A 16,763-nucleotide genomic window follows, 5' to 3' on the forward strand; every position below is an offset into this window, starting at 1 on the left:
TTAAATTTAAGCAACCTGTTGTGTACCGCAAAAGATTTTGTCTTTAAAGTTATGTTATTTTAAACGGTGATGAAGTATGAGTTTTTATAAAGGTACATTAAAATTATTTTTAATTCGCAAGATTTCCATCAAGATATTAATATTAAGCGACCGTACATTTCTCAATGTAAGTGACATATAAAATAGAATGCAAATAAAGTGGTGCCATGCGTCCTGTCGGCCACAATTTAGAGCCGCGTCCAGGCACCTCCAAAGTTATGTAGGATGTCCAATTAGCAGCGACATATTAGGACATTCCCAATTTAGTCAGCATGAAATCAGTTCTCGCGAAATAGCTCGTAAAAGACATCCGGTACTACATTAATCACATACGGCGTTAAGTGGCTACTTTATATGCAGAGTGGAGGCAACATGTTGACAACTCAATCTCGGCTTATTACCACTAGGGTGACTAAACAACTTAGATTTGTGGCTCTTTTATACCAAATCTATGAAGACGTACCATTTTATGTTCATTGATATTATAATAAGCGTTTAATTTGAATTTCAAAATAAAAGATTTTGGTATCGAATGCCAGATGTTTTATGATATGAAATATTTTTATGGTTCTATCATCTTTTTTGGTTCGTTTTTATCGTTTGCAATATAATGACTTTATTTGCGTTTGTGTTTGTTGCAAAACTAGTTTTTTTTATTTAGATTAAGCTCTTTTTAAGACTGATCTAAATTTTAGACGTATCTAGACAAAAAACAAGGTTGCAAATAAGGCCCGATTTCATCACCTCTGGATAATTATTTAGTTCATCAGATAGAACTTTGCTGTCACTATATACCGGATAGGTTATCCAGTACTTATCCAACAGCTGTTAAACTAGCCTTTAAAGTGATTTTTGTAATTGTTCCAGGTTTAGAATACTTAAGTGCAGCAAGGAGTCTACATCCGGAGTTACATGCTGGGAGCACACTTGCCAGTCAGGACTTTCAACTTAGCTTAGAAGGTAAGCCTCGGTGATTTATAATACGTGTTGTAATAAATCTTTTATACATTATGTTTGGATCAAGTTGTAGTGTATACTAAAAATAGCCCTAAATCTTATTAGGCTAAAGGCCTCTAGTCACCATGTTTCTAATATTGTATTTCTAAGATTAGGTATACATTTTTCGTTGTATACAATATTTCAAAAGCACAGTCTAACGTGGAATTAAGCAGAAAATAGCTATCAGACGATTAAAAATTTACTTGATTTTTAAAACTGCAACTGCAAATGAATTACTTAAGCTTTGCAATATAGTCATCCATTTTGATCAATAACAAAATTTCAATCAACAATTTCTTTTGTATTACATATAGTCTCTACTGAAAATATTATGGATAGGTATATATTTCTCAAGTCAAAACATCAATCGCTTAGACTCCAACTATGCATCGTTGCATAAGTTCCTTATGACCTAGTGCCCGTCGAATTTTACGTGCGGTCTTTATAGCATATTTTATAGCTCCTTTATATTTCAAATATAACAAAGAACAATAGGTTTGTAAGATTTTATGAATGCTTTCTCAATAAAACGTTATAAACACTTTGACAATAAAGTTTTAAACGCTCTGCGATCGGCGACATGAATGATGTTGGGAGTCCAAGTAAATATTCATTCATTCGTGTGAAAATTCAATGGAAGCTTGTGTTGTATTTTATTCACTGATTTTACGATGTATTTATAAACTAACTTTAACCGGCTGCTCCACCCGAGAACAAAAAATAACCTTCTTGGTAAGGGCTAATAGGTTCCTTTCGAAATAATGTTTGATTACCCTGTCAAATTGTATTTAAATCAGTTTTGCATAAAAGGCAGATAAAGACACTTTCAATTGTTTTATATGTCAGTGTTAATATCTGTAAAATCCTACTAATTGTTATATTTTTATGGTCAACCTACACTACATAGGTTACATACATATTATATATTACTCGTACTCGTACATTAAATATAATGTCTCCTTTAGTCGGTAGCGGAAATTAGGTACTAGTGAATTGGTTAACATACTAATAATTACATTATTCTCTAATATACTATTATAGACCATTCACTACACATATCCATTTGAACACTCATTCTCCTTCAAAGAATCTGGCTAGGAATTAACGGTCGAGGTTAGAAATCAAAAGCACTACTAACATGAGCTGAAAACATGACAACTATTTTTTGGTATGGTTCAAAATGACTATCGTGATACCTCTGAATGTATTCCGAGAAATTGATTGCTAGCCCCATAACACACCAAAAACCTTTTTCTTTTGTAAATTGGAATCTGTCTCACTAAATCAAAATTTTCACTATCTTCAGGCTCAAGAATAGCTTCCCCAACTCGTCTAAGATTATCTGGCGGTGCTATAGGTGCGTCTGCCAACCGCAAGAGGGCAGTGTCCTGGAGCCCTTACTCCGCCGAGTCTCTGGACCTGGCGGCAGTGATCAGGGCGTCTCCGGCCAGTTTGGCGGTCAGGGCTCCTTCTGCTGCTTCTACTGGCAGCTATGGACATCTTAGTGCAGGTAAGATTTATTTCATACTAACAAAAATAAGGACTCGAGGAGCACAGAAATGGATGAGGTAAAAAGAAGGTTTAGGAGATTTTAAACGTAAATATGTTGATTGTTATGCCATTTACACGAAATCTACGCCGTGACAGTAGTTTAAGGTTAAGGCTATTGCAATGGAGGCCGTAATTTAAATATCTACAGGATGATAGAATAAATGGTTTTGGCACATCCGTTCGGACTGTATTTTTAGACCATAAACATAATGAATTCAATTGATTGTTAAAGCAAGAGACATTGGTTTTCTATAGCTTTTCTGTAGCTTGCAGGGCTCTTCCATGGTTTCTAATTAGGTAGGTGGCATAGATAATAACCTAAGTCTTTTTCTTCCAGGAGCGATATCCCCGGCCCTTTCCTTATCGCACGCCTCCCTGGCGCAGCAGTTGCTGGCGCGAGGGGGTGTGGTAGGAGGCAGTGGGGTCCTTGCTGGTGGGGTGCTCATGGACCCCGCACATCAGCAAGCGGCGGCTGCAGCAGCACACCATGCGGCGCATGCGCATCTTGTCGCTGGGATTCATAGGTGAGAAATCAAAATATGAAACGTAGTCACAGAGGTAGATTTTCAATGAAGAATATTTTATAGAAGAATTATTTAACATGAACTTACAACGAATCAACCACATATCCTTGGAAGAGACTGCCACTGTGCGATAAGGCCGCCATCTGTACTTTTATTTTATTTTGTTTTACTTGATTTTATGTACAATAAAGATTTTTCATTTTATTCATATAATTTCATATTTACAAGAAAATGGGAAGGGTGCATATGAGATCCTATGCTGTGACTTTTTAACCATGCGATACGTAGTTGGATTGTCATAAATTGTAGCTAAAATGGCGTGATGTTTTTTTAAGACCATTTATTTGTGGACACGATAGTGACCTACATAATAGTTTTTGTCCGTTAAAGGCTTAGGCAATAGTCATCTTAGGGAAACGATTAACCTCCTTCGTATTTTCTTGGTGTCATGACTAAAGCCTATGATTTAAACACATCGGAATGTATCAGACATCGTTGATTAATGATTGGTTAACAGATATTGACAGAGCCGATTCTAACATTTGATAACATTCCCAAACTTTGGTTTAAAAGGTCACAAAAAATCGACCAGAGAAAAGATTGAGGAGATAATGTTGTAGTCATAATTTGTTGAAAAGCAAACAGAAATTAATACCTATATCTTGATTAGGACAAAGGTTTTAAATGTCAGATTGAACAAAGACTACCTGACTAGCCTAACGGTAGCTTTGATATTTATCGACGAAAATAGAATTGCAAGCGGCTATTCTATCATGACTAAAAGTGACTTATATAAGACCCCTTCAGAAAGACTTACGAAATAGGTTCCTTTTACAGGATTTAGGGAAAAAGTTAACCGTAGAATATTTTTTATAATGTGTTATCCTTATCTCCAGATCACACATATCATCCCCTACACAACTCCTGATGGGTGCTCCAGTGGACGTTCGACCAGGTCTGACCCTGGATGGGACGCCGCCGCAGCATCTTCAGCAACCACCGCAGCAGCCCGAGATAACCAGTGTCATGGAGGCTGATAGGTAAAAACCTGATAACATTTTATTATAGAAACTGAGTAAGGTTTATTTTTTATATGATGACTATGTATTTGCTAGTACCTTTGTTGGAAATTGCTATTATGCCATCCAGTCTCAAGAAGAATTTGTTCAGCTAAAAAAAAATGCATCTTGTAGGCATATTTAATTGTATAGACTCTAAACTAAATTAGGAAACTTTCCGAAGACTTTGCAAGAAATTACAGAATTACGGTTTCATGGATACATTTATTAAACGTGCACCACACGACACCAATAAATAAATATTCTTTCCCATAGTGCCTCTGGCATGACGCAGCGCAAATCACCTCAAGGTCTGATGGGCCACCGAGATAACATGCACAGCAACAAGCCACTGTCAGCAGCTGCAGAGAGCACCGTCCACGATGGACTGGACTCCAAGGACGAGCCTGGAGATTTCATTGAGACTAATTGTCATTGGGTATGTATTATCTTTTCCCTTTAAAAATTAAGCAAAGGTTTCCCTTTAAAAATTAAAAAAAGGGAAAATGTAAAAAAAAATGTGTAAAATTTTTTTTTTCTTTGATCTGTGACATGACTCTAAATGATGATTAAGTTGAAGTAAACTTAATTATTTGGCGTTTAGCGAGAGCCGTAAGCGAGACTTTCATAAAACACAAAAATTTTACGAATAAAACGCAAACTTCGATGACTTTGAAAAGCGGAAGTTGAATATTATTTTATTTTCTGAATACCTTATGTAGGTTGTTATAATTATTCTAATACCAGTCTTTTGCTTTAATCACAGGACAAAATTTTACATATTTCCTTTCTTCCAGGTGGACTGCAAGCTCGAGTTCCCAACTCAGGACGACCTAGTGAAGCACATCAATACAGACCACATCCACGCCAGCAAGAAGGCGTTCGTCTGCCGCTGGGTGGGCTGCTCCAGAGACGAAAAGCCGTTCAAGGCGCAGTACATGCTCGTGGTCCATATGAGAAGACACACGGGAGAGAAACCCCATAAGTGCACTGTGAGTAGATGGTCTACTGGTCTTTTTACTTGATTTAAAAGTTTATGTGTACTTATTATGTATGGTTATCATATAGCATAATTATGGTAAGACCGTATGCGGTGCTGATGACCTAAAAATAAATATTGCAGAACAACGGTATTCAAATCGGATCTTAAATGCACGTTTGGTGCATAGGTTCAAGTGGTCAGTCACCTCGCCTCAATAGCCGCAGCGCCACGTGTGGCGGGTTCGAATCCCACCCTGGACAAATCTTTGTTTGATGAGCACGACTATTTTTCGTGTGCCTGGATGTTAATTTATCTATATAAGTATGTTATTAGAAGTATATAAGTATGTTTATCAGTTATCTGGGTACCATAGTACAAGCTCTGCTCAGTTTGGAATCAAATAACCGTGTGAGAGTTGTCCAATGATATTTATTTATTATTTATAAATATTTGTTAATTTAACGTTTGTCTGCCGGTATACTAGAAAAATCTTGCTAAAATAAATTTTGTTTAATTCCACAGTTTGAAGGTTGCTGTAAAGCCTACTCTCGTTTGGAGAACCTGAAGACTCATCTCCGAAGTCACACTGGTGAGAAGCCGTACACTTGCGAGTACCCTGGCTGCGCGAAAGCTTTCTCTAACGCCAGCGACAGAGCTAAGCATCAGAATAGGACGCATAGTAACGAAGTTAGTAGACTTACTTATTTTTTAACCCACACATTCTTGAAACCTTTGAATAAAATTTGTTTTGAATTTTTTTTTTTAAACGAAATAATTGTATAGATGGCCTCGTTTTTATTCACTTGATGGAATAGCAACAGAATGTCCGCCCGTAATTAAAGCTCCTTATAAAATATGGTAGTCTTGACTGACACACAAGCATGTGATCTAAATTTAATTTATCCATTTTCTAGAAACCTTACGTCTGCAAAGCTCCTGGTTGTACGAAAAGGTACACAGATCCTTCGTCACTACGAAAACACGTGAAAACTGTTCATGGCGCTGAATTCTACGCTAGCAAGAAACATAAAGGTAAATACATCATTACTAAGATTTTTAAACACACCCACCTGATTTTAAATTGATCACTAATGATTAGTTTATAAATGAGATAATGAGAATAAATACATGCCTATTATATTCTTGTCTTAGTCTTTTTGTAGATTTTTATTTTCTGATATTTTATCTGTAAAACAAAAAACTTCTATTAGATATTTCGTGCATTCCACCAAAAAATCCTAGACTCGATAGTCGATTTTGTTTCTACCAAAGAATGGTCTTTTTAACCTTTTCTTCTCCTTCCAGGATGCAGTCGTGGAGACGACTCAGCAGAATCCGGCGGTGGTGGAGCAGGTTCCTCACCACGCTCCGAAGAGGGCGGAGTGCCTCTGGGAGTCAGGGGTCACACGTCATCAGCCTCCGTCAAGAGCGAGAGCCCAGCGTCGCCTATCCCTCACGGTCTACACACGCCTGCTCATCAGGTAATGATGATGGTATGAAAACGAAAAAACATTTTAACACCTTTATTTTTCTAAAGATTAAGATATGAATTTGTTTGTTTTATTGAGAAAGAAAAGATTCAAGTCTGGCGCAGATTTTGCTAAAGCTGCCATAGTTTATCCCATGTGCATGTTTTCGAAAATGATCGGTATCAACTGTTTGTGTCCACATATGATTTTAAATAATACCGTTTAGAGACTTAAACTTCTGCTTTCCTCAACATCCATATGTTGAGACACATTGTAAGTGATACTTAGGTCATAGACTTTTCTACAGTCTGATGGTAAATTGTTCTATGAAGATTACTAACAATTCGTTCTTTTTGCAGCTGTCAGCTCAATGTGGCGGAGAACTGGACTTCGGAGGATCTGGTCTCGGTGGGTTTGGTGACGAACATGGTGCACCTTACTTCAGACTAGATGGAGAGGTAAGTGTCAATGACAACCGTTAGGGCTGATAAATCATCAACACCATTAATCTGAATCCCCTAAGAATATTAACTTTTATGAAACCTTAACTCGTTCGAGAGGGGACCCTTGCGTAGTAGTGGGGCATATGAATTATAAAAAATACACATTTTACAAAACTGGAGTTTAGTCTTCCAAGATAGTAAAACGTCTGCCGTCTTGTATGACAAGTCTACAATAACTTTCATATCTTGCTTGTCTTTTCTTCTCCGGTTCTTGAGATAGAGACATCACACACTTCTGCAATATACTAATATTCTTTCATTCTTCAGGTGGAACAAGAAGTAGTAGGCGAGGTGGGTCAACTTCCGCTGATGCTGCGCGCGATGGTGGCCATCGGCTCCCCGCGCGCGCACCACGCGCCTCGCGTCGGCAACAAGATGTGTGTCGCGAGGTTATTGCCCCCGCCACCACATCCTGACATCGCTCCTGGTTAGTATACACTCTCTTCTTGATATTTCCTTGCTGTTTAACGCATTTCTTGTGGGCATGCACTTGACCATCGTACCAAGTCGTAGACTTTAAGCCTACCTAAACATTAGCCTCCCTCGTTTGGGAGGAGGTCCTTGCCCAGCGGGAGGACAGTGGCGAGTTAAAAAAAAAACTTCTTGTAGTAATCATCTAACAGAATAAAAACTTGAGAAAGAAAGCATAAAGTTCCATATGGTACCTATAGAAAATAATTATAGTTTTAAGATGATAGTTTAATAATTTGAAAATACAAATAACATCGGTGCAGCACGTACTGAAATGTTCTCACATCATTAAAACTTATGGCTATACTTTTATTCTAGGAGGTGTACCAGGTCGAACGGAGTTAGGCAACACCAATGTTGCCGTTGAGCTGAAAACAGGAGTTCCTAACACCAGGCGGGATTCTGGTATCTCGTCTGGAAGCAGTCTGTATAGCGCAAGGTATGTAGTGAAATGTTACTAGCTAACTAACCAGGTAGGAGTGTTACTTCCAATACAGTATTAAAAAAAACAGATTTAAAGGCTTGACATGCTGGACAACTTATGATCCATGAAAGCTTAGCGTTGTTAGACCTTAGAGGTGGGCAGATACTAAAAATGCAATTGCAGCAATACCTACCAACTTCTAATTTTAGAAGCTGCTGCAGGTTTAAACCCTGGTCTTTTTACTGACCATTATGTTCTGAATTCCTACAATCTATTCTTTTAATCTACAGGTCATCAGATATTTCCCGTAAGAGCAGTCAAGCATCCGTAGTGTCAGGTGCAGTGGCAACTACCACAGGCGTCGCCGGGAGACAAGTTGTATCGCAACATGCTACCGTCTACGACCAGTTATCGCCTGATAGTAGTAGAAGGTAAGATTCCTATCTAAAATCTTTTCCTTTACTAAGGTAACATTAAGCATTTATCTTACCCCCGGTTTCTGAGGAACATTTAGCAGAAGTTTATCTATTCAATATCGTTAAACTCATATAAAGAAAAACAGTTTAAATAGATAAATTACCGCTAAATGTGCCTCAGAAACCAGGCATTAATCTTGCACATTTACAAATTTATTGCTTTCACTGACGATACTGTTTACTCTAATTAACTTCTCTCCATCATTCAATTTGCATCACCGTTCCTTGTTCTTCTGGGTTATTTATATCATTACTTAATTTATCTTTGTTGTGTTACAGATCTAGTCAAGTATCATGCGTGGGCTACGCACCAGCGCCATCATCAGCCCTCGCTGCCGTTCAAGCCGTCAGAACATCTCAAGGCAATCAGGTAAAATACTTATATTATTACACAAGTAATTACTCCTTACGAAGTTCCCCTTTATAGTCAAAATATTATAACATAATCCATCATATGTCGCCATTCTGTCCATATGACCACGTTCTTTCCATTTTCATTAAAGAAATCCGGGATTCCCAGCTAATCTTATCTTATTCTATATAAAAAAGAATCGCCAAATGTGTTGCTAAGCCCTAAACTCAAGATCGGCTGAACTGATTTCAATTTTTTTATAATATTTTTGGAAGTAGGTACGATGATGGTTCATGAAGAGAAAAAAATGATAAAATTAACAACCGTTAGGCGATACAAAGTTCGTCGGGTCTGCTAGTTCTATAATAGAAAACTCGAAATAAATCACACAACCTGTTGCTGTAAAGAATGAAACTTACATTACCTTGTCTCTTTATTTACAGGCTGTACTCCTCCGAGGAGTGACCTGTTCCGAGGTGAGGGCTGAGGAGTTGGCGCTGGAGCTGGACCCCAACGTGCAGGTGAAGGAGGAAGCTCGCAGGCTGTCGGAACAGTCCAACCTGAGCGACCAGCAGTACCAGCAATATCCTTGTGCTACTGATGATGTGGTGAGTCTTAGAAAACAAAGCAATTGATCAAATTTCTCAAGAAACTTAGGCGTAAAGAACTAGCATTTTATGGTGTACCCTTTTGCCGAACTGAAGTACTCCAGGCTACTCTTTCTCTCTACTTATAGTTGGTATACCCCAATGCCAAACACGATCCGAAACCGTGACGTCAATTTTCTTCCAATATAGAAATTACTCAATGAATTAAGACAGTCATCCAGGTTTTAAAGTGGCCGAGCAGTAATATAGAAGCTTAAATTGCTTAAATGTAAATCAAAAGACACACATTTAAAAAATCTGTACTATTTCCCAGGGCGACGCTCCATTCCCTTTCAAGACGGAGGATGACCAGGAGACGGTGACGTTCAAGGAGTCTCGCTCCAACTCCACCAACACCGTGGTCATCACCACCGCGCAGGTCCACCACCCCAACCAGGAGGTCAATCTGGAACAGGTAAGGAACAGATAACATTGGACCCTTTATTCATGAAGAACTGATTTTCTTAACAACTCAAGACTTATAAATATACACTGTAAGTGTTAAACGCATGTAAATATTTTGGACTTGAAAGATATAAGGAGAGCTTATACTAAATGGTTTGTCCACTTGCAGGTTGCCGAAGGCGAAATGGTGGAGAACAAGCTGGTAATACCAGATGAAATGATGCAATATCTTAACCAATCAATATTGGCTACGGAATCGGCAACACCAGCTAAAACTGACTCCACCAACCAGCCTGAACCAGAGACCAACCCAGACAAGGACAACGCAACCAAAGACAATACTACCAGTGATTTGCCCAACACGAACAATTCCAGTGACAAAATCAGTGATGTAGCAACCAGTGACGATTCTCTACTTAAAAACCTAGGTGCCATAGGAAGTGATCTCAACATAAGTGATATTCCAGTCGATTTAAGATCCTTAGACGTTAGTATGTCGGGCAACAGCGGATCTTTACTCAACTCTAAATCACCCGATGACAAGACTCCTTTACAAGAGCAAGTGATCCCTGAAGTTCCACCTGAGAAATGTGAGAAGGATTTCACGAAGCAAGCGACAAGTAACGTGGCTACAAACCCGTTGCAGTCATTGCAGACAATGACGGCGAATCAAACGGAACAGACGAATAGAATGCGTAATCAAATACCTCAGAAGCAGACCACGATGAGTCCTAAGACTGTAGTCATGAGTCAAAATGTATTGAGCCCTCAGAACTTGGCGCATAGTATGCTCAGTCCGCAGAGTCTGCCGCACAGTGCTATGAGTCCGCAAAGCGTGATGAGTCCTCACAACGTCCCTCACAGCGTAATGAGCCCTCCTTCTGTATATAACGTTATGAGTCCGCAAAGCGTCATGAGCGTCATGTCTCCACAACACAATGCCATGAGCCCACAAAGCATGCAAAGCTTAATGAGTCCTCAAATGCCAAACCAGATAATGATGAGTCCAAGACACAATAACATTGGCAGTCCCATGTCTCAAAACCTAGCCAGTCCCATGGTAAATATGGCGAGTCCCATGACTCAGAATATAGCCAGTCCGTTAAGTCATGGCATGCCAAGTCCGATGCATCCAGGTCTACAAAGTCCAATGGGACAAGGCATGACTAGTCCCATGGTACAAAACATGCCAAATATGGTGATGAATGGACAAGTGCCGAATCAAAATCAAATGATGAACATGAATATGAATCAAGGACAACAGATGGTTAATCAAAATTACGTCAATATGAATGCTCGACCAAATTGTAATACAAAAGCTGTAAATAGGAATCATGTGAATCAATATCACAATCAGAATTACAACCAAGCACCTCAATATCCAGTCCAGAACCAGAACGTGATGAGGAGTCAGAACATGCAACAGTACCAGATGCTACAACAATACAATCAGAATCAAATGCCAATGCATCCGATGGGCAATCAAAACATGGTTTACAACAACCAAATGAACTATCCACCGGTTAACTATCCGAACCAAAGCAACCAGATGCATCCACTGCAAATGTCTAGGTCTTCAATGATGAGTGTGGACAACAGCGGGAACATGAGTCGAGGGACGATGAATAACTACTGCGAGCAGCAAAATCAATGTCCGCCTCAAAATGTTCAGTACAACCAAAATATGCAGCCGTACCCTCAACCTCCACCTTACAATTCTGTAGTAAACGCTGCCAATGTTATGGGCCCACCTCCTCCGAAGAACAACCATCAATACAACCAAACGATGATGAATAACAACCAGTACTACAATCACCAGAGGCCTTACAACCAGTGGGACTATCCTGGCAACCAGTTCAATAAACACAATATGCAGAAATCTGTGCAGAATTCCGTGAACATGTCTACTGGGAGTCAGAAGCCTATGAATGGTGCAAGAGTGTCTGTGAACCAGATGAAGACTGAACAGCAGACTGACTGCAGTATGAACAGCTTGAGAGGTCAGAATAACCAGGCTAGTGAGGTCCAGGTTTGGGACATTTCCCAGTCTCAAATTGAAGCAACGAATGGCAGGAAGAAGAATCAGAATAATACCATGCGTCAAGACACTTATCAGAGAACGTTAGAGTATGTTGAAAGTTGTGAGAACTGGAAGAGTTCCGAAATGGTGTCAAGCAGTACCCACCCTCTACAAGGCGGTGACAACATGGTTGTGAACGATCTGCAAACCTCCCTATCTTCGTTTTATGAAGAAAACCAATACCTCCAAATGATTCAATAGTTTAATTCCTCGTGTGATTTTTCTCAAGCCCGGTGCAACAGTTATGGACAAAATGTTAGTCAATCCGCAGAAAAAGAACATTATTTAATTAAGAATTTTTGTAACAATTATTTTGGGCAGCTATTTTTAAGTAGTTCTAAGATCTGTTAATGGTGCACGCGAAACTAAAGGTTGTAAAAGAACTTTTCTCTCATCGAGACTGATTAATTTTATATTTATAAATTTAGGGCCTTTTCGCTTCATACAAAATGACAATAAACATTAATCCTATTTATAGTCTGGGACTAAATGTTACTAAGTTTTAAAAAGTAAGAGCCAAGTTGTGAAAAAGTGTTCGTTTTTTATAATGACTGAATCGTCATTGATACTGTGAACAGATTATAAAGTACACTAGTTCTAAAATAGTTTTGTTAAAAGACATGTTTGTATGCAAAATTGTACATATCTGTTAGACGTCTTCCAAGTAGTTTAGTACTAATTTTTATTGTAATGCATTTACGTATAATTGTTTATGTATAGGTTTAAACTAAGTGCCTAAATGTACATAAGATACATTGTACATAACTTTACAAGGATAACAGTGCCTTAAACAAGGAATTATTTCTACTATTGTTGATATTAATCCATAAAAATCATATAATTTGAGATCTGATGTAGTGTTTCGTGGCCTGGCGTATGACAACGACAGAGTAATTACACATCAAACTCATTTATTTTTCTTTATTAGACATTACACATTATAAATACAACTTTTTTTCAAGGTGTATTTCATAGTTCATTCAAATATATTCAATGCTTGGTGGTTTTGATAACTTGGCAATTGCACTACCATGCGTAAAACGGGGTAACCGGGTACTTTTCTATTTAAAGTCATATACCAGGCCAGCCTTAAAGATCTCTATACAATAAGGTGATTTACGAGATTATTAGATAGAAATAATGAAATTGTACAAAATAGACAACTTTTTCTAGAATTTTTACAGCGTTGTTGAACTTTAATATTAACTTTAAATGTAATTAGAATATAATTTACTTAAAGCAATACGAATCTTTGTTTTGATAACATTGAATCTCTTACTTTATTCATTGAGATTATTAGTTAGTAAGTTTTTTGTTAATGTTTATTTAAATCAACGCACAATGAATGTAATAGAACTGTGTATGTCTAATAAATTATTTGTTTTTAATGTTTGTGGAGAACAAACTGGACATCTGTGACGATATTTTAATGAAACTATTAAATAAAATTCTCTTATTATGAAAGTATACATTGGTTTATTTCAAACGCTCTTCTCAGGGCATTTTCATTTCCTAAAATCTTACTTAAACAAAACATTACACTCGTCTTAGGCATGTCTTAGCATTGAGGACTCCTCGGCATCCCTAAGAGCCTTGTAACATGCCAAGACATAGTTTCTTACAGTGTACGCTTGCATGTAAGAATGCCAACCATCCTTTTCCCTCCCAAAGCCAAAAATAATCGTCGTGTCTTAGATATACAAGATTTCCTCACGATCTTTTCGTTCACCCCTAAAGCAACTAGTAACTAATTCTTGCAATATTAACATACGATCAATAATTATTTAAAGATAAACGGTGCATTTGCAAACTCTTTTCCACTTGTGTACAAGGATGATTGTTTTTAAACAATCATCTTTCTGACCAGCCTATAGAGACAAACCTACTGAGTAAAAGTATTCCTATATCTCTCACTATCGTTACTTTTACGCGAGGCGGCGAGTTGCGCTCACCGGTCGGTAAACGATCTGTGGGTTAAACAATCCTTGGCGCGGTTATTCCATAGATGGGTGACCGCATAGTGGTATTTGAACTGGGCGTCTCCGTGCTTTGGAGGGCACGTAAAAAGTCGGTCCCGGCTGTTGTCAATTAAGATAACAGTCGTTAGGCCATGTCAAAGGCCTCTCGGGCCGCTTGAACAACTTTGACACTAGGTTGACCACTAACCATACGATAAACAAACAACAAACATTACTTTTATATAGTAACATTTTACATCAAATTTACAAATGAAATATTCTATCACAGTTCTATGAACTGTATTCATATTTAAAGAAGATTTGTAAAGTACATAATATTGGCACTGTCCGCCATTTGTAAGATGAGAGGATCAAATATCAGCCGCGTTAACATGTGCGATGCTTTTAACTTGTCACCGGCTACGTATTTAGAGGTTCAAAGTTCGATATGGTTTACTTACAGCCCTTTATTGAAAACGTACATTACTTGGCAGGGTAGTCAAGCGGTTTAAAGTGACAGTTACAGAGACAATGCAAGATAACTGTCAATTATGGAAGAAGGTAAAAAAATGTGGGTAGTTTGCTAATAAAGTGCAGTGACAACTTACTTAGCAGGGAGACAGGACGTTCTCGGTTTATTTAAGCTTTATTTGTTAATTCTGTGTATTTCCGAAAAAAATTGCTGTACCAAACAGGCCACCGTCAACTATGAATTTTGTACATCTTCGCCAGCCGCTATCTTAGCATAGGTTCGCTCTCTTCTTAGTTGTTGGACTAATATAATTGGACTATTAGACAGTGATTGTTATGTGGGTACTGTGCAAATTTAATAGTATTTTAGTGGGATAATGTCTAAACTTGTTTAGTAGTGTAACTTATTTACTAGGCTTAAAAAATGGTTACGAAAAATTCTGAGTGTAAAAGTCCTACTGAAAACATTGATAAGTGTCTGTGTTTTCCCGAAACTAAGTTAACATGTTCCAGAACATTAGAAGTAGAAGAAACATCATGATATTAAAGACTGGTAAGTGTTTTAAATAGTTTTATAATTTGTTTATCGTTTTAAATAGCCGCCAATATATCAAGAAAGAATCCTTTCGGTATTCGTAACCTAAAAAAATGTTAATTACCGTTGGAAGAATCTCAAACGTGTCAACTAGGGAACAGAATTTAACGTCAGATAGCAATAACAGAATTAATTCCTTTAAGCCTGTAGCAAAAACCGCGGTAAAGATTTTCTTCTTACGAATTACCTGTCCAACCAACCAAAGGTAATGTGTTGTCAAGCGCATCCGCGAGTAAAATAGTAGTAAAAGAAATTGGTGTCGCGGCCGAAACGGCAGCAGTTGACGATTGACATCGTCATCGGAAGAGATTTCAGTGTCGGGGACGACATAAAATGAAAGTTATAAATGAGGAACGATGAAAGTCGCGAAGTTCCTGCAGTTGTCTTAAATAAACCACCTCTTTCGAGATAAATATACTTGATTCGTTTACAATATGAAATATATTGAACGAAGTATACAAAAAAAGGAAATTTTGAATATGCAAAAAAAAATTTGAAGCAGGAATAAAGATTGGTAGTTAGTTTACAACTAAACAGAGAATTTGCTTGACGTCCTGGTCAATTGAGATAACATTTAAGTTCCTATGTAATATATCCCCGTATAACATACGAGATTATATAAGTTTTGACTACTAGTTAAGAGTAGTCTTAATTCTGATTGTCTTATTGGCAATCTAATATTATTTTAGGTAGGCGTAATGACAGTTAATGCGACAACGCCCTTTTCTATTTAAAAACAAAGAGTCACCGAGACATAATTAAATATGAGTAATTTTTGTTCTTAGTTGTGAAATAAATACACAGCACCACCGTTGAAAGTTTTACAACAAAAATATCAGTTGTACAATAATAAAAAGGGGAAAATGTTTGTATTTGAACAATTTTGAAAGAAATCAGTCAAGCGCGAACTGGCTGTCCATCCGGCTGAAGCAGTACATTTACATAGACCCATTTTATTGATACGTCTGCTGGCAACGGATTCCAAAATAATACGTTCTATTTTCGCACGCGGCCGGTGACGTAATCCAGTGGAATGTAAACGAGTACATGGCTATTTTTGTTACTCTATTCTAGACTTTCAGAATGGCGGACGTGTTTTTCGAAGTTTTCTTACCATTGTTTGTTGGTGGGTGTTGGGATTTTGGATAATTTATTATCTAGAAAAGAATAAAGGCATTCCCTTTGGGACACAAAAAATACGACTATATATTTTCAGCCAACAAGTCCACGTTTCTACTAATTAGCAGTAGCGCAATTTCTTTCACTCGGTCTACCATGGAACAGCTACTGTTTAAAATTACATTAAAATTACATTAGAAAAAGAAAGGTTCTTGCAAAATAAGCTAGAGGCGGTCATCAGTCTTTCATGCATTCTCTTGCTAAGTTGTCGATTATAATCAATAATGAATAAAAATCGTCTTCGTGAGCCATCTCATCTCTCAAACGCAAAACATATTTTGCGAAACATACAATAGTTCCAGAATCATAATTTGTAACCGCTCAGATATATTTTTCAAAAGAAACAATATGTAGATGCACTACATATACTACAGCTACAGATTACAAACAGTACAGCTGTTGAATTTCACTATGCATGACTAACTTTCTGATGAAACTGTACCTATTTGTATGCTCTCTGACTACGTGATCATGAGCTCGTAACTTACACTAAGACTTTCAGTGCATCTTAGTCATTTTTCCAGTTTTTAAGCGCTTAAAAGTCTGCACAAACAAAACTTGGCTGGCTGAGACGACGGCC

General features: G+C 37.7%; 1 protein-coding gene across 3 annotated transcripts in view; it reads left to right on the plus strand.

Annotated features, from left to right (window-relative positions):
* The window catches only part of ci (transcriptional activator cubitus interruptus), a 106,695-nt gene extending 93,248 nt beyond the window's left edge, over positions 1 to 13,447 (plus strand). For 2 of the 3 annotated variants that reach the window (XM_076130948.1, XM_076130949.1), the window contains 17 exons: positions 907 to 999; positions 2,345 to 2,548; positions 2,927 to 3,113; positions 4,010 to 4,153; positions 4,448 to 4,610; positions 4,969 to 5,163; positions 5,676 to 5,840; positions 6,068 to 6,185; positions 6,459 to 6,646; positions 6,982 to 7,080; positions 7,393 to 7,552; positions 7,915 to 8,035; positions 8,311 to 8,451; positions 8,776 to 8,866; positions 9,292 to 9,456; positions 9,770 to 9,910; positions 10,070 to 13,447. In XM_076130948.1, the coding sequence (XP_075987063.1) occupies positions 907 to 999; positions 2,345 to 2,548; positions 2,927 to 3,113; positions 4,010 to 4,153; positions 4,448 to 4,610; positions 4,969 to 5,163; positions 5,676 to 5,840; positions 6,068 to 6,185; positions 6,459 to 6,646; positions 6,982 to 7,080; positions 7,393 to 7,552; positions 7,915 to 8,035; positions 8,311 to 8,451; positions 8,776 to 8,866; positions 9,292 to 9,456; positions 9,770 to 9,910; positions 10,070 to 12,181 (4,487 nt within the window). In that variant the 3' untranslated portion in view covers positions 12,182 to 13,447. The remainder of the gene's footprint in view (positions 1 to 906; positions 1,000 to 2,344; positions 2,549 to 2,926; positions 3,114 to 4,009; positions 4,154 to 4,447; positions 4,611 to 4,968; positions 5,164 to 5,675; positions 5,841 to 6,067; positions 6,186 to 6,458; positions 6,647 to 6,981; positions 7,081 to 7,392; positions 7,553 to 7,914; positions 8,036 to 8,310; positions 8,452 to 8,775; positions 8,867 to 9,291; positions 9,457 to 9,769; positions 9,911 to 10,069) is intronic. The other variant, XM_076130950.1, reaches the window with a different exon arrangement.
* The last annotated feature ends 3,316 nt before the right edge of the window (positions 13,448 to 16,763 follow it).

The sequence above is a fragment of the Anticarsia gemmatalis genome, chromosome 25, assembly GCF_050436995.1.
Source record: "Anticarsia gemmatalis isolate Benzon Research Colony breed Stoneville strain chromosome 25, ilAntGemm2 primary, whole genome shotgun sequence".
Classification (NCBI taxonomy): domain Eukaryota; kingdom Metazoa; phylum Arthropoda; class Insecta; order Lepidoptera; family Erebidae; genus Anticarsia; species Anticarsia gemmatalis.